Source organism: Naegleria lovaniensis (assembly GCF_003324165.1).
Source record: "Naegleria lovaniensis strain ATCC 30569 chromosome Unknown tig006, whole genome shotgun sequence".
NCBI lineage: Eukaryota > Heterolobosea > Eutetramitea > Acrasida > Naegleriidae > Naegleria > Naegleria lovaniensis.
This window is the reverse complement of record NW_025407828.1, coordinates 316,881-334,223: the sequence shown is the minus strand read 5'-3', so window position 1 is coordinate 334,223 and position 17,343 is coordinate 316,881. Positions and strand designations below refer to the sequence as shown.

The following is a 17,343-nucleotide window of genomic DNA, read 5'->3' as shown; positions in this document are numbered from 1 at the left end:
CACCAATACCCATTTTTGTCTTCAGGGTGACGAACCGTGCGAAAGTATGAAATGATTAGACGATGAAGCCTTTTAATCACCTCAAACCTAATAATATTTTAAAAAATGTCCCAATCTCAAATATCATCTCAGCTCGAAGGTAATATAGTGTTTGGATCCAACCAAACCTCCATGAGTGCAGGATTACAACCACAAACCTTACCTCAATTCAATTCGCAAGCAACAAATTTCTTAGCCAGATGCTCCTCCGTTTCAAAATTATCTGGCTCTCCCCTAATGAACAAAGCTGTACAGCCAAGCCTTAATGGAAGGTACGTTTTAATTCTTGACTAGTTTTTGGTTATTTCAAACCTCCATAGTCAAGGAAAGAAAAATGTGGTCCAGCTCAACGACGTTTTTAGGGGAAGGCCTGCAGCTGAAAGCAAAAAGTCGTCTCAATCGGCTTCTCAAAAGGACCATCTAATCATACCCCAATGCTTGATACCCTCAAATTCCCTTGTTCAGGACCAAGGAAGCCACTGCTCGAACTCTCCGTCTTGCACTCTGGACAACTTTCTAATTAAATCAAAACAACCTTCAGCAACCCCGTTCATAGTTGAAAAGGAATGGTTACAGTCCAAGCTGAGTAATATCGAGTCCCAAGTGTTGCTATTCGAAAAACGAAGCAACCAAGCTCAAGAAGAAATCTCTTCTAATTTAAAAACCTTGCTTGATAAAGTTCAAGAACCCGATATTTGGCATCAAGAAATGTCAGCTAGTAATGACGAACGACATTGGGAAGTAACTTCAAAAAGTAAGTACTACTACACACAAATCTAACTAAGAAGCTCGATAGTTGCTGAGAGCAAAGGTGTTTTCATAAATTTGTTTTCAGAACTATTTCAAACGATGGAGGCACAAGCACAAGTGATAAAAACTCTTTCAAGTAGCATTCAGGATATTACTAGCATGATAAGTACACTTGTTAGGAAATCCGAAGAGGAAGAAGAATTGGTCAAAAACAAAATTACCAAACAGAAGAAAACATGTCGGAAAAGCTCACAATTTGAAAGAGCAATGCAAAATATTATTCAAGATAAGGCAGTCCGTAAATTAAAGCATAGAAACGAAACAACTGTTGATGATTCTTGGTTTTGTGATGAATTACAATAAACTATGTGTCTTTTTGATAATCATTAAAGTGCACTTCGTAATGCCACAAATCAAAAAATAAGTATTATTTTTGATGTTTGCTTCTCACGCAACACGCGTGCAAGTGGATAACAGCAACAACAACAGCTGCTTGGTGTCTTCTGAAGCAGCTTATGATGGAGGTATTTTAACACCCAGCATGTGTTCTTCCTCCTCATCTCACTCCTCAACAACATCCACAACCTCTAGTGCTACGATGCGCCATGACAACAATACAATAACACATGAAGGATCATCAATGATTAGAAGAGAAGGAGAAAATTTAATATCTCATTCCTCTCTCAAATCAATGTGCATGCAATACATCATACAAAACGTTCATCACTTTTCCAAAGTACCAAGAGGCGTCGTTCAAATCGGAGAAGGGCTTGAAAAGACTTACTTTTATAATGAATATCTCGAGAAATTAGAATGTAAATTTGCAAATCCTCTAACAGCCTCATCACCTACAACCACTACTAGTTCTCCCAATTCATCCATGAAGAATTTCAAAATTCCGAGACAACGAAGCAATTCTCTTTCAGCTAATAGCAGCAGCAATTCAAACAAACCCTCACCCGTCGAATTTTTCATCAACAACCATGCCTTCTACTCTGCTCTTAATGCTTCAAATAATCGTAATGATGATGATAATGATGAAATTTATCCAATTCCTCAATTAACATCTCAATCCATCATCAATGATTTATGCAATAGCAAACAATTGACTTTACCATTCTTAATCAAAATGAGGTACACAGGTTTTAATTGTTTGAATTTATCATTGAATGGACGTGTGAAGGACGAATGGATGATGCTATTGAGAGAACTTCCTCTTGACACCTTGAATTTATCACATTGCCTTTTGACCAATCAAAGTCTCTATTTTTGTAAAGGTAAGTGTGATATTTAACTCAAAATTATCACACGACAATTATGATGTGGCATGTTGAATCATACGATGCATTTATATACACACTTTGAAAAGGTAAAAAACACATCATTCCATGTCCTTCACATTCTCTTGAAAATTCTTCACATAATTATGAAGAACAAGTACTTGATGAAATGGATTCTACCCAGAGTGACTGTGAAGAGCAATCACCAACAAATGAAGATGACGATGCTGATATCAATGATGATGACGATTCTACTCCACCTCCAATAGTAGTTGCTACTGAAAAGAAAACAGTGACATTTGTTTTTGACCAACAAAATCCAAATAGAAAACCTAAAAAGAAAAAGAAGAAACAAGTAGCATCATCGAGCAAACCAGGAAATGATAGCAAAAAAAGTTCTTCCAATGAGAGCAATCATGGAAAAGATGAAAAAAAGAGTTATGGAACCAAAAGTGTTAGTGGATCGACGAGTTCAGGCGGCTCTACAAAAAAGCGTAAAGATGGCTCGATTCAAGTGATCACTCCATATCCTCTTTCGAGAACTTTGACATCATTGAACATGTCCAATATACATGAAATTTCAACGGATGCCTTTAAATTGATACCTCAGCTGTTTCCTAATTTGACTGCATTGTCATTTGAAGGTTGTTCAAATTTCACCAACAAGTGTTTGGAGCAACTTTGTGGAAAAATTTCAAAATCTGATAATTTTCCAGAAAGCTCTAAAACAAAACAACTCCGAAGAAATCTGAAAAAGCTAAATTTAAAACGAACAAAAATTTCCGACGCTGGAGTGAGAAATATTCAAAGCCTCGTGAACTTGGAATACTTAAACCTAGGAGAAAATAAGCAATTGACGAATCATAGTTTTAAGTTTTTTAAAGCTCTCAAAAAACTTTCACATTTAGAATTGTGTGGTAACGAGAGAATGACGGATGAGGGTATTGGAAAATACCTTGGGCGTGGAAATCTGATAGATTTGAAGACTCTTTCAATATCTGGTACATATATGGGAGATGATGTGAAAAATTTTTATCATTTCCCAAATTTAACCTGTTGGAATGCAGCCAACACCAATATTCAAACCATTGAGAATAATTATTGCAACTCATTCGTATTTAATAACTTAACCAAGCTAAACCTGTCGTACTGTAAACTATTGGATGATCATTCAACGAAACATTTTCTAGAGAGTTTGCACCATTTAGTTGATGTAAATTTATCAAATACTTTCCTTGAAGATGATGCCATTAGTGGACTTCTTTCTTCTCGAAAAACTCTGCAAATTTTACACATTAATTCATGCACTCACATCACAGATTGGATATTACAACATGTACTACCAGCCTTTGACAATATTTGTGAACTGGGTTTAAGACATCTGAAACAAGTATCATTTACTAATGGATGGATTTATTTGTTCAAGTCAAATCTTCCAAAATTGGACAAACTGTATTTATCTGCAAGTTTTATTAATCAAAGATTGGACGGTGGAGAAAGAGACTTGTTTTCCGAACTATTTGCTAACTTTTGCCAAACCCTAACAGTACTAGATTTGAGTTGCAATATGAAAGGTCTTGATGATCAGCTTCTTGGGTTGGCACTTTCAAAAATGACCTCTCTTTCATGGTTGGACTTGTCACATTGCGAAAGTCTCACATCAGTCACGATACAGACAATTTCCAAGTATTTAAGACACCATTTAAAACATTTAGCAATTAGCTATTGCCACAAAATTGATGGTTCATCCCTGCCATTACTCCAAAATTGTAAAAGAATAGAAGTGCTTTATATTTCTGGAATTCATAACTTTAAAACCAAACATTTGAGATCACTTTGTGCATTGGAATATTTGTCAGATTTAAGTTTGATGGATTGCAAAAAACTGCAACGAGACGATGGCTGTTCTGAATGTTTAAAGATTTTATCTGAGGCCAAATTTGCAAGGCGTTTGGTGATGCTCAACTTGTATGGTTTATTGATTTGGGAATCAGCTCTTGATTATCTTGTTAGTTTTGATAGCCTAATAACTCTAAGAATGTCCACTCACGTAGAAATGGAGAATATGGATGCTTTGTATTGCATTCCCAATTTGGTTTACTTAAAAACAAAATCTTTGGATTGGTAGCAATAAATAAATAGTGGTGCTGTTGCAAAATAAGAATTGCAGCGTAATTGATCACTGCTGTGTTATTACAGATATGGAAATATTGTAGATGCGTATCCACAAAATTGTTCCAGTATCGTTTTAAACTGCTGATTCAGCTCAGAATCATCAAAGATAACATTGGGTGTAACTTGCTTTGTGATAAGTTGTGCAATTGGCAGGGTTAGGTGTCTGTTTTGGTTAGCTGTAACAAGGTTGATCAGTGTAATAGTTGCCTCTCGAAGCAACTCTTTATCATTAGATAAGCAACCTTGTGAAATAATTTGATTCATGACTTCTATCAGAGAATAATTCTGTACAAGTATTTCGTTAATTTCTTCAAAAGAGCTAATGTTACTCAGCATGTAGCACCACTCCTTGTTCTTGTCATCCAATGAAATGAGTAAATTCATAAGCTCAAATGCTACTGGTTGATCTAACAGGGAAAATAAATTAATACTGCTAAACAAATTTCCAAGTAATCGAACAATTGGCACATTAAGGGCACAATTCTGTAGTTTCAGGTATTTCACACAAATCTGTGCAATTTGAGAAAGCAAATTCTTAGATTGAGATTCGTCATCAAATTGTACAGGTATGGCTGTTAAATATGTTAAAACAAAAAGAAGTTCACGAATACTTTCTACATCTGTTAGTTGTCTTTTCAATAACAAGTAGATGACTGGTTCGTACAAGTTTCCCAAAGAGTTCCAAATCAATTGTTGTGATTCACTTCCTGTGTGATAATGTAATAACTCATTCTTGATAATGTTGGAGACACACCATAGCGTTGTTTTCACAACTTCATTAATTCTGCAAGCTCTAATAATGTTTGCTAGATATGGAACAGCTCCATTTTGTACAATAACTGTGGAAAGAGGAATATTACCTTCATTCATTAATCCAAGGGCAATATTTCCAAGAGCCCAAATACATTGTTCTTGTAAAACAATATCAATGAAAGAGTTAGAAATGATATGTACTAATGTGGGGATACAAAAAGCCACACAATCATCTCTAACTGCAGCAATATTCGTAATACACCATGCAGATTCTAATTGTAATTCCGAATACTTGCTCGTAAGGTGTTGATGAAATATATGAACGAATTGAGGATATGCACTCAAAATATCATTCAATGTTTCTAAAGAGCATTTAGAAAGAATAATTCGGCATTGCTTGATGGCAATCAATTTTTGAGGCAAATTGTTTGATAGTGATTCTAATTGTTCTATGTAAATTCCGATATTATCGACAGCATGATCTTCACTTGTGCCAGAGCAGTTCTCACTTTGTTTTTTTCTTTTTAATTGATTTAATAATTCACTTTTTTTGTTCTTGTATGATTGTCTTTGAATATCAATTCTATGCTGCTTCCGATTAGTGTAGGAAACTTCACTAAGAGTCTTGATAGACCCTTTCTTTCTGAATTCATAATCCTCTTTGTTCATGATGCTGTGCACCTGGTGATGATGAAAAATTTTTTAACGGTCAGGAAAGGCGCAGCAAATAAAAATGTCGGCTTTGGAAACAACCACACCAGCCATGTACTCCAAGTCATTGGCCATGATCGATGATTTAATTTATAAATTACAAAACAACCAATTCATAGCTTCAAGCTCTAAACCATCATCACAATCAACAACAAATTCACAAGGTGCATCAAAACAAAAAGGAAATAACACTGCCTCTTCATCATCAGCAAAACCAAAGGCACAAAAGAAGGATACCACCAACAAGCCTTCGATTCCTTCTTCTCCTTTCCACCAAACCTATATTGTTGTTGCAAGAATTGAAGCTGTTGAAAAGCATCCAGAATCCGAAAAGCTTTACAAGATGACTCTTTCTGTGGGGCAAGGACAACACAAGAATCTTGTGGCTGGATTGAGAAAATTCTATTCCGAGGATCAGCTTTTACATCGAAAAGTATTGGCAATACTTAATTTGAAACCAAAAAAGCTTGCTGGAGTGTTGAGCGAGGCAATGGTGTTGGCAGGTTCTACTGGCTCTGGTGATAATGAAACGGTGAAAGTGTTGGAACCTGCTGACGAGGCTCAAGTTGGTGATCGAGTCATCCTGGAAAAAGATTTTGATTCTGAACAACAACAATGGAAAAGCGCCTATGTGAGCTCTCCAGAAGACCGCTGCTCGCCCAATCAATGGGAAAAGATGGTTAAGGAGCTTTCTGTACTGAATGGTCAACCAAGTTATGCCAAACAAATTTTATGCGTCGCGGGTCAGCAACAAACAATCAAAGTGAAATGCGAATTACCTGATGGAAGTGAAATTCATTAGATTGATTTTGAGCTTTTACACACCTGCGACTATTAAATTATTCTAACCTTATTACATCTTTGCAAAATTGAGATATCACATGGCGTGAAAATGCATTTCCTTGCACAAGCGTGCGTCCTTATTTTCGCCCTTCAAAAAAATCAAAAAATTTGTCCACGACGAAATGATCGACAACAACACAGTCATCACTCTCAACAATGGAACTACCATGCCCTTGCTAGGTCTCGGAACATGGCTCACCAAGTACGTAGCACATTGTTTACTCACGTTCATTATTTAGAAAACATTGTTCTTCTCATCAAACAAAATGATTCTTGAATTCACACACAAGGCCTGGAGAGGCAGAACAAGCCATCAGAACTGCTTTGGAGAATGGTAAGTTTTTGAAGACCCAATCAATGGGCCCTCTGGTTTTGACGAGTTTTGAAATTTGATTTCAATCGCTACTAGGCTATAGACACATTGACGCAGCAGCCATTTATCGCAACGAAAAGGAGATTGGTGAAACCTTGAATGTGCTCATCAATCAAGAAAAGAAGTTCAAGAGAGAAGACATTTACATTACATCCAAGTTGTGGAATACTTTCCATGCAAAAGAACATGTCAGAAAGGCTTGCCTTCAAACTCTCAAGGATTTGAAATTGGACTATCTCGATATGTATTTAATTCATTGGCCATTACCATTTGCATATGTTGGAGATGATATTCAAGTCGATGGAAATTGCTTCCCAAAGGATGAAAATGGAAAAATTAAAACAGCTTCAGTTCCTTTGAGAGAGACATGGGAAGAGATGGAAAAACTTGTTCAAGATGGATTGGTTAAGGTAAGGAGGTTGAAGATCTCTGCTCAGGACGTATTAATATTTTTGTAAACGCGTAATGATATTCTTTATTGATCATTTCATGATGATGGAATGTCAATGAATATCTTTCATGACTATGCATTGACAACAACTCATAGTCCATTGGTGTTTCTAACTTTGATCTTGGACTTATTTACGAGCTCTTGACCTATGCAAAGATAAAACCAGCATGCAATCAAGGTATGTATTTAGAAACCAATTGGTCAATCATCCTCCAATATGGTTCAATATTTTTATTTCAATACAACCAACCCTTCTATTATTATTATTGAAATAATGTAACGCGATGACTCAATGCACCACACATCACACACAACCAACAGTGGAGTGTCATCCTTTCCTTGCACAAAACAATTTAATCAAGGGTCAAAAGGATATTGCTTTGGTTGCCTATAGTCCTTTAGGACACATGTATGAAGGTTCTCCTGCTCATCACAGCAAGATTAAGGAAATTGCTGAGAAACATCACAAGACTCCTGCACAAATCTTACTTCGTTGGAATATTCAAAGAGGATGTGTCGTCATTCCAAAATCAACCAACGACCAAAGAATCATTGAGAATGGCAAAGTCTTTGATTTTGAACTTGATTCTGAAGAGATGGAGGCAATTAATGCTTTGCAAAAAGAAAAGACAGTGAGAACCTGTGATCCTGTCACATTTTGGGATCTTCCTCTTTGGTAATTGTTGTTCATTGGAATACTTGGCAAACGTAAACTCTTATGAGCTTTTATTTATAAACGCAACATCATTCTCTATATCAGCCAATCATCGTTTCGGAAGCTTTTCCTTCGCCATGATTACAATTGTAATCTTCGAAAGAGTGGCTGTTCATTGCAAACAGACCAACTTTCCATTGGCTATCACAAATTTCGATTGCTCATCTTTCAATTTTTAAAGGAAACGGTTACTTTGTTGAATTGGGTCGCACAAAACAATCACACTTCCGAACTCGAGGTCTTGACACTTGTCAACGACCACACTGAGCTATAAAACACTTTCAAAAAAATCATTCAAGCAGTGATTCGTTCCAAACGAGAGTAATTACCTTGAACTGGCGTCTGTGTGTGATTCGTTCCACCTTCAACAACACCACCACCACCAGTATTTCATCCTTCAAAAGACTCAAAGATGTCGGCGACCTTTGGCTCACATTTCTTCTCTCCATTCTTGTGGATAATGATACTTGCGGCGGTATACTTGGTGTTATCATGTTCTTTTTTAAACATGTGTGTATTTGCCATGAACTATACGAAGAGTGAATTCGCAACAGGCTCATGCGGATCTGGATGTTCTACCATTGGTCAAATGTCCTTTGACAGCTCTTCCCAACTTTTGTACACTTCAGGAGGATCTCAAGCCATCCTCAGAGTGAATGTTCCAAGTGGCTCTTCTCCACAATCTTACACACTACTCACCACCAACATTGGATCCACAACTCCAAGATTGGTGACCTATCACAACAATCTCGTGTACTATGGGGACGGAAAACGTGTTTACACCTATGATCTTTTATCTTCAACACGTTCGAGTGATGGCCCCTATACTAACAATGTTGCTGGTCTAACACATGATGGTACTCATCTCGTTTATGGTTTAGCGAGCAAAGGGTTTTACATGGATAGTGCTGCCTCACCTTTTGCCTCTTTATCCCTCGCTGACTCTGACACTATTATTCCAAATCCTATCAACAATAGCCAAGTAAGTAGAGATGATTCATCTGTAAGCATCTGTCCTTATACAAACATGTTTCACACGTCGTAACACAACGCGGTGATGCATCTCGCTTCATCTAACACATGACCATGTTCAGTATTTTTATCAAGATGGATCCAGTATCAAAACAATTGACTCTACGGGCACTGTTATTTCCACCATTTCTGGTGTGAGCCCAAAATTTATGGCCTATTTCAACGGTTTCGTAAGTATCTCAAAATGAATAAGGATGTTGGGTTTTGAAATATTTTTTGTGTGATTGAATGATCGTTTGTGTTGAACTTTCATCAACTATACATTAGATTTATTTTACAGAATCGAACGCAATCAAACGAGTGAACCTCACAGATAACAGCATCACGACTCTAATCTCAATTAGTGGAACCAGTGGTGGTATTTATGTTCATACGACAGGAGACATTTATTTTGGAGAAGGTACAACAATTTACAAAGCATCTCCAACTTGTGATACCAACACCGAGTCATCAAATGCACCTTATTGTGACTGTTTGTCAGGTTATTATCGATCAAGTGACTCTCTTACTTGTGTACCAACATGTTTTGGAATCGTGCAAGGAAATAGTTCAGTGTGTAGTGGCCATGGATCATGTGATGCAGTGGACACTTGTGCTTGTAATTCGAATTGGGGTGGTTTGAATTGTTCCTTACCAAAATGTTTTGGTATTTTACAAAGTAATTCAAGTGTGTGTAATGGAAACGGTTCTTGCAATGCAGTGGATACTTGTATTTGTAACTCGAATTGGGGAGGTTTGAATTGCTCCTTACCAAAATGTTTTGGAATTTTACAAGGTAATTCAAGTGTGTGTAGTGGTCATGGATCATGTCTTGATGTTGATACTTGTGAGTGTACCTCTGGTTGGTATGGTTTAAACTGCTCAATTCCAAGTTGTTATGGTATTTTACAAAACTCATCAAGTGTTTGTAATGGTAATGGGTCTTGTAATGCAGTGGATACTTGTATTTGTAACTCAAATTGGGGAGGTTCGAACTGTTCTCTACCAAAATGTTTTGGTATTTTACAAAGTAATCCCTCAGTTTGCAGTGGTCATGGATCTTGCAATGCAGTTGATACTTGTATGTGTAACTCGAATTGGGGAGGTTTGAATTGTTCTCTACCAAAATGTTTTGGTATTTTACAAAGTAATCCCTCAGTGTGCAGTGGTCATGGAACCTGTAATGATGTTGATACTTGCGTTTGTAACTCGAATTGGGGAGGTTCGAACTGTTCTCTACCAAAATGTTTTGGTATTTTACAAAGTGATCCCTCAGTTTGCAATGGAAATGGATCTTGCAATGCAGTTGATACTTGTACTTGTAACTCGAATTGGGGAGGTTTGAATTGTTCTCTACCAAAATGTTTTGGTATTTTACAAAGTAATCCCTCAGTTTGCAATGGAAATGGAACCTGTAGCGCAGTTGATACTTGTATTTGTTACTCAAATTGGGGAGGTTTGAATTGTTCTCTACCAAAATGTTTTGGAATTTTACAAAGCAATCCAAGTGTGTGCAATGGAAATGGATCTTGCAATGCAGTGGACACTTGTATTTGTAACTCAAATTGGGGTGGTTCTAACTGTTCTCTACCAAAATGTTTTGGTATTTTAAAAAGTAATCCTTCAGTGTGCAGTGGTCATGGAACCTGTAATGATGTTGATACTTGTATTTGTAACTCAAATTGGGGAGGTTTGAATTGTTCTCTACCAAAATGTTTTGGTATTTTACAAAGCAATTCCTCTGTGTGTAGTGGTCATGGATCCTGTAGCGCAGTTGATACTTGTATTTGTAACTCGAATTGGGGAGGATCCAATTGTTCCTTACCAAAGTGTTTTGGAATTTTACAAAGCAATCCTTCAGTGTGTAGTGGTCATGGAACCTGTAATGATGTTGATACTTGTATTTGTAACTCAAATTGGGGAGGTTTGAATTGTTCTCTACCAAAATGTTTTGGTATTTTACAAAGTAATCCAAGTGTGTGCAGTGGAAACGGTTCTTGCAATGCAGTGGACACTTGTATTTGTAACTCGAATTGGGGAGGTTCTAACTGTTCTCTACCAAAATGTTTTGGTATTTTACAAAGTAATCCTTCAGTTTGCAGTGGAAACGGTTCTTGCAATGCAGTGGACACTTGTATTTGTAACTCGAATTGGGGAGGATCCAATTGTTCCTTACCAAAGTGTTTTGGAATTTTACAAAGTAATCCTTCAGTGTGCAGTGGTCATGGTACCTGTAATAATGTTGATACTTGCGTTTGTAACTCAAATTGGGGAGGATCCAATTGTTCCTTACCAAAATGTTTTGGTATTTTACAAAGTAATTCCTCTGTGTGCAGTGGTCATGGTACCTGTGATGCTCCAAATGTTTGTAAATGTTCAGACACTACTCAATGGGGAGGTCAGTTCTGTCAAACTCCAGTTTGTTATGGTATTTTAGCCAATGAAACCTCAACGGTATGCAGTGGAAGAGGAAGCTGTACAGCACCAGGTACTTGTAGTTGTAATACTAATTATTATGGATCAAAATGTGAATTAACTACCTGCAATGGTGTTGCTTCAGACAATTCAGATGTTTGTTATGGACATGGAGTGTGTTCATCCTTTAATAATTGTACTTGTACAACTGGATATGGACCTTCAAACACTTGTCAATACCCAATTTGTGGAGGATTCTTGGCCAATGACACCAGAGTCTGTAATAACTCGCGTGGTATTTGTACTTTACCAGGAAAGTGTTCACCTCTTGATCCTGTCTGTTATGGAAAAGCAAACAATGTCTCTGATGTTTGCAGTGGAAATGGTACTTGCATTGACTGGGATGAATGTTATTGCAACACTAGCTATTATGGAAATGTTTGCCAATTCTGGAAGTGCAATGGCAAAAACTTCAATGACTCGTTGGTGTGTAGTGGACATGGTACATGTGCCTCTGTGAACTATTGCGTCTGCTCCCCTGGATGGTATGGCACCAATTGTGATGTACCCATGTGTGTTGGAAAATTATCAACAGCTTCTGATGTTTGTAATTACAAGAATGGTACATGTACAACACCTGGACCATGTTCATGTTTCACAGGTTACACTGGTTCAGATTGTAGTATACCAATTTGTTATGGAACACCTGGAAGTTCATCTCAAGTGTGTTCTGGAAGAGGTAGTTGTGTCAGTAAGGACAATTGTATCTGTGATCCTGCAAAATACGATGGCACCCAATGTCAAAACTACAAGTGTTATGGAATTTCTCAAACAAATTCAAACGTCTGTAGTGGAAATGGTACATGTATTGGTGTAGATACTTGTAGTTGTTTTGCAAATTATACTGGTTCTAAGTGTGACATTGTCATGTGTTCAGGAAAATCAGCACAAGACTCCTCTGTGTGTAGTGGAAATGGTCAATGTATTGATGTGAATAAGTGTCAATGTAATAGTGGATACTATGGTTCGAATTGTGAATATACCACATGCAATGGTATTGCATCCGATAGTACTGATGTTTGTAATTATAAGAATGGTACTTGTGCTGCCTATAACAAGTGTGTCTGTAATTCTCAATGGACTGGAAATGATTGTGAAATTACCTCTTGTTATGGAACTTTCTCTAATGATAGCTCTGTTTGTAATGGAAATGGTATTTGCCAATTGCCAGACTCATGCGCATGTCGTAATTCCAGCTTTTATGGTGGATCGACATGTCTTCCAAAATGTTTTGGTATTTTAGCAGATGTTACTGGTGTTTGTAGTGGACATGGATCTTGTGATGCTCCGAATGTATGTCGTTGTTCGAGTGGATACCTTTACTCAGATTGTTCTCTGTTTTATGTTCCTGCTTCAGGCATTACCTTACAATTCAATAGCACTACAGCGTATGTGAATGAGGCCTCGACATTACTCACTCTCTCTCTCAGTCATCCAACTTTTGCAGCCACTTATATTGGTAGAACTGTGAGAATTGCCTTTGATTTTGAATTTAATGGACAAGTGACTTCCAATCAAACGTATGATGTTGTTCCATCCTCATCAACAACCAATGTACAATTAATTGCTCCATCATACTCCAATACTGGTTCTCTGAAGGCTTACGTAGTGTTGGTGGATCGTACCACCTCAGTGACCATTTCAGATCGAGTATCATCGAGTGCTGTTGCAATTCAAACTCGACCAAAGCCAAGCGTTGTCACCTCTTCCCCTCGTAATACCGATGGAGGAAATGGCGGAGCTATTGCAGCTGGTGTCATTGTTCCTTTGGTTGTGATTGGAGGTGTTGCTGGTCTCACAGCTACCATTGTCTCAGTGGTTGTTTTTATGAAGAAGAAAGCTGCTGCAGCTGCTGCTCAGGAAATCAGTGCTGCTCAGCATGTGAATGTGGAATTGGCTGAAGGCTTTTAAACTTGTAACTAGTAAATTTATTCAAAATAAATCTCATTACTAAGGAATTTTGAATACATCCAATTGCTCCAATGACTCAGGTCTTGTCACCAATAATTTTATTACATCCAACAGAATTCTTGACACCTTAATGTTTGCTTGGTGGAGGTACAAACACAAAGTTAGATCGCACCGCAATGAATCCGGTTTGATAAGAAACGGTTGGATTTTGCAAAGTCAATCCTTCCACAGTTGGTAATGGGAAGCCACGCTGTAGCAACACATTGCCAATGGGTACTATTCCGTATTGGAATAAAAGGTTAACAACGGATGAAACTAATGAAACATCCAAATCTCCGATTGTGCTATATGCCAAAGTCACATTAGCGTTCTTATAACTTAATGAACCAGTCACATTATTCGCAACAATTTGCACTTGCCAATCTAATAAAGCATTCAAATTGAGGGCAAATGCATTCACGGGACCTGTTGGAAGAATTACTTGGAAAATTGCTTGAGCAATCATGGAAACTTCAACACCCTTTGGTGAAATTGTAAACACTGGTGCTGTTGGCACTGTGAAATCGACTTGTAATTCTCTATTTGGATACTTGTTATATAAAGCAGGAATAAAGAATTGAAGATTTGTGGTATTGAATAGCCACGTAATAGCAGAAGGTAACGTATGTTGTGTTAATAAATAATTTAAAACTCCTGCTTGAGTAAATGCATATCCAACTGAATTCAAAGTATAATCACTAACAAACATTTCCATCATGACATCATTCCCAAGTGAGTTTGGCATATAAGAAGGTTGTCCTGGATATGATTGTTGACCCTTAATAAAACATCTTCCTGCAGTTCCAAGAGTCATATAGGTAGAGGGTGTATAACTAACACTTTGTAAGGTCGAATCAAAAAGTACTCCATACGAAAGTATTGGAATTTGTAAATTCAATGTGGACAATGTATTGCTCAAGACTTCATTCACTGCTGCTGCAACTTGTGTGTTAATAGCATTTTGTGCAGCTTGTTCAATAGAGTTTTTAAAATTATTTAAAAAGATGTTATAGAGCCATGATGCACCTCCATGTAATGATAAATTGAAACTTGTGAATTTCGCATTGAATCCAGAGAGTACAATATTAAAATGAGTAGAATCTTGAATTACAACTTGTACATTAAATGTGATGGCAATGGTAATATCCGCATCTGCAGATCCACTGTCACTAATATGAGGCCATGAATTTTCTCGATAATGCCAATTCTATTCCAGTTGATGTTATATGATCATCATTGGTGTCATTGTTATTTTCACACAACCATCATAATTGTGGATTCAACATATTTCATAATAAATTGTAACACTCTATAACACTTACGCAATTCATGTGTGCTGTTGCTGAGCTAATAGTAACTCCCAATCCTTGAGCATTGACTTGAATTGAAGGTGTTGATAATCCAAGTCCACTCAAAGTAATGCTACTTAAAGTGTAAGTGACATGTCCAATGGGTGTATCTTTGTTATTAAAAGTTTTAATCATCTCGCATTTACAATTGTATTACACAACGGTACCTACCAACTTCACCCTGTACATCAGGAACCGAAATAGGAGCATTCAATTGTTTTTGAATCAGTGGCATCAATTGTTGGGCCATGTAATTCAAGGCTCTTTCTTGAACGCTAGCCTTGATTCCCACAGGTAGCAAGGCATTTGTGTTTTTCATCTTTTGTTGAATGAATATCTTTTGTTGTTGGATCGAAATGGGAAGAGCCTCCACTTGGATCGTCATCATCATCACAAGTATTGCAAGAAAACTCATGGAGAAGGAACACACGATCGTTCCCATATTTCGGAGTTGCAACATTTTTTTCAATGAGAAAATCTTTGACGAAACAGACCAACTTACATACCATCATACACTGAAGCGTTATAAACAAGTGTCAGGACCTCTTATTTCTGTGACCTTGTCTTCAAAAGTAAACAGCATTCGTTGGTGGTTTGAAATAAAGGCGTCCAATCCTTTCCATTTTGAGAATCCACTTGGACGTAGGGTCCAGAACCAATTCAACTCCAATTGCCCAATTTTGAATGCATTTTCAATCTTCTCATTCGTGATTAGTATACTCTTTCTAATATTCATTACAAGTGGAGTTTGTTTATCTAAAGAGAGTCTACACTTGACTGGCGCTATCTCTCAAGACATGCAATGAAAGAGTAATTTGCCACACCAAAAACTTAAAACAAAATCAACCACTACAAGCAGTACCACCACCACTCTTATCGAGAGTATAGGCTTTTACATCATCGTCGTCCATAAAACAGGCAGGCACTCTCTCGTTGAACAATTCTTGGTCAAATCGTGTCAATTGCTTTTTGGCAACCTACGTTGAAGAAGACATTGAGCCTTTTCTTCTTGCTGTAAATATTCATACAAGCATTCCGTACTATTCCATCATCATCATCATGTTCGAGAAAGAAGAGCCGCAAAGCTATCCTCTCAAAAAACGCCGAAGTAGTTTACTTGGCATGATTCCTTCCATGTTGTTAGGACATGTGGCATCATCTTCCGATTTGTTGTCCTCCTCACCCCATGTGTCATCATCTTCGTCTACACCTCTGAATGGAACAATAACAACCAATGTCAATGTATGTATTTGTGGTACTTCCAACACTGGAAAGAAAAGTTTAGTCTCGTATATGGTGAATGGCTATCATAACCCTTCATCATCCATGCAACGATCTGCATTCGACGACTCGACAAGTGACAACAGTAATGATGAAGAAAGCGTCGAATCTTGGTGTGACTCTGCGATGGGTTCTTTTGTATGGAATAATAGCTCTACTTTACATCATCACTCAAGAACAACTTCAAAAGGAGACTTGATCGATGTGGATCCTGATTATGTCAAACAGGTAGACATGAGTAGCTCCGAAAAATTGAAATTGAACTTTTTCATTTTCTCTCATTCCGATACAGAAGTCAGAAGCCGAAATGTATTGGAGAGTGATGTAACTTTTAAGAATATTGTCAAGATTGCACATATTATCATCTATGTATATGATGTCACAAACATGACCTCATTTGAAGCTGTAAAATATTACTATGAGCAAATATTGAATATCATGAGCTCAAATGAATGTTGCGAAAATATGGAGAGTTATAGGTTTTCGTGTTCTCCACAGAGTCCATCTCTTCTTGGGCCATTACTCCAAAGGCATAATATAATAATGAAACCATCAATGGTAATTGGAGCGAAAATTGACCTTGAAGAGGACCGAGTAGTTACTGAAAGTAATATCATGTCACATCAAAGGATTATGAACGGAGTTACCTTTCATGAGTGTTCATGTTTGACAGGAGAAAATGTATTATCTTGCTTTGAGGATTTAAAGTTATTATCAAAACCAAACACATTCTTGTCAAAGCCAACCTCAGACAACGGTAGAAATTCACGACGATCGAGTATAACTCTTTCTTCAAGACAGAGTATGAGTTGCAATAGTTCTCCTAATCTAGATAATACTGCTAACAAACGAGCTAGTCGAATATTTGATTCTGTTAAAAAAGTGGGAGACATGTTTAGAGTGAGGTCCAATTCAATGGCAAGCAACAACACCGAAAGAAAAATTCCTTCAAGTCCAGCATCCTCAAGTGCTCCCACGATCAATGACAAGAGAAGAAGTCAAAGTATTGGCGTTATCATTTCTCAACATGAAAAGAATACAGGCTTTGTTATCAAACCAGAAATCACAACTTTAGAATTGCAAGTAAGCGTTCCAAGCCAAGTAGAGACTTGCAAAGAACCAAAGCAAGAGGTGCGAAAGAGACCCACGAGTTATTCGTGGAAGAATATTTTCAAAAAGAAATAAAT

General features: G+C 37.3%; 7 protein-coding genes across 7 annotated transcripts; 5 read left to right on the top strand and 2 right to left on the bottom strand.

Moving 5' to 3' along the window:
• Positions 1-105: 105 nt before the first annotated feature.
• Positions 106-4,197, top strand: C9374_013389 (uncharacterized protein; the record flags this gene model as incomplete). Its single annotated transcript, XM_044689260.1, has 5 exons — positions 106-311; positions 360-793; positions 875-1,087; positions 1,215-2,066; positions 2,159-4,197. The coding sequence occupies 5 exons, from the start codon at positions 106-108 to the stop codon at positions 4,195-4,197; spliced, it is 3,744 nt and encodes a 1,247-aa protein (XP_044553798.1).
• Positions 4,198-4,262: 65 nt separating this feature from the next.
• On the bottom strand, positions 4,263-5,666 carry C9374_013388 (uncharacterized protein; the record flags this gene model as incomplete). Its single annotated transcript, XM_044689259.1, has 1 exon — positions 4,263-5,666. One exon carries the CDS (start codon positions 5,664-5,666, stop codon positions 4,263-4,265), a length of 1,404 nt encoding a protein of 467 aa, XP_044553797.1.
• Positions 5,667-5,730: 64 nt separating this feature from the next.
• C9374_013387 (uncharacterized protein) lies at positions 5,731-6,510 on the top strand (the record flags this gene model as incomplete). Its single annotated transcript, XM_044689257.1, has 1 exon — positions 5,731-6,510. One exon carries the CDS (start codon positions 5,731-5,733, stop codon positions 6,508-6,510), a length of 780 nt encoding a protein of 259 aa, XP_044553796.1.
• A 163-nt stretch (positions 6,511-6,673) lies between these two features.
• C9374_013386 (uncharacterized protein) lies at positions 6,674-8,055 on the top strand (the record flags this gene model as incomplete). Its single annotated transcript, XM_044689256.1, has 5 exons — positions 6,674-6,753; positions 6,842-6,885; positions 6,961-7,334; positions 7,472-7,553; positions 7,697-8,055. The coding sequence occupies 5 exons, from the start codon at positions 6,674-6,676 to the stop codon at positions 8,053-8,055; spliced, it is 939 nt and encodes a 312-aa protein (XP_044553795.1).
• Positions 8,056-8,598: 543 nt separating this feature from the next.
• On the top strand, positions 8,599-13,487 carry C9374_013385 (uncharacterized protein; the record flags this gene model as incomplete). Its single annotated transcript, XM_044689255.1, has 3 exons — positions 8,599-9,072; positions 9,185-9,292; positions 9,390-13,487. 3 exons carry the CDS (start codon positions 8,599-8,601, stop codon positions 13,485-13,487), a joined length of 4,680 nt encoding a protein of 1,559 aa, XP_044553794.1.
• Positions 13,488-13,614: 127 nt separating this feature from the next.
• C9374_013384 (uncharacterized protein) lies at positions 13,615-15,335 on the bottom strand (the record flags this gene model as incomplete). The annotated part of the gene is made up of 3 exons (XM_044689254.1): positions 13,615-14,733; positions 14,849-14,985; positions 15,047-15,335. The coding sequence occupies 3 exons, from the start codon at positions 15,333-15,335 to the stop codon at positions 13,615-13,617; spliced, it is 1,545 nt and encodes a 514-aa protein (XP_044553793.1).
• Positions 15,336-15,934: 599 nt separating this feature from the next.
• C9374_013383 (uncharacterized protein) lies at positions 15,935-17,341 on the top strand (the record flags this gene model as incomplete). The annotated part of the gene is made up of 1 exon (XM_044689253.1): positions 15,935-17,341. The coding sequence occupies one exon, from the start codon at positions 15,935-15,937 to the stop codon at positions 17,339-17,341; it is 1,407 nt and encodes a 468-aa protein (XP_044553792.1).
• Positions 17,342-17,343: the final 2 nt, after the last annotated feature.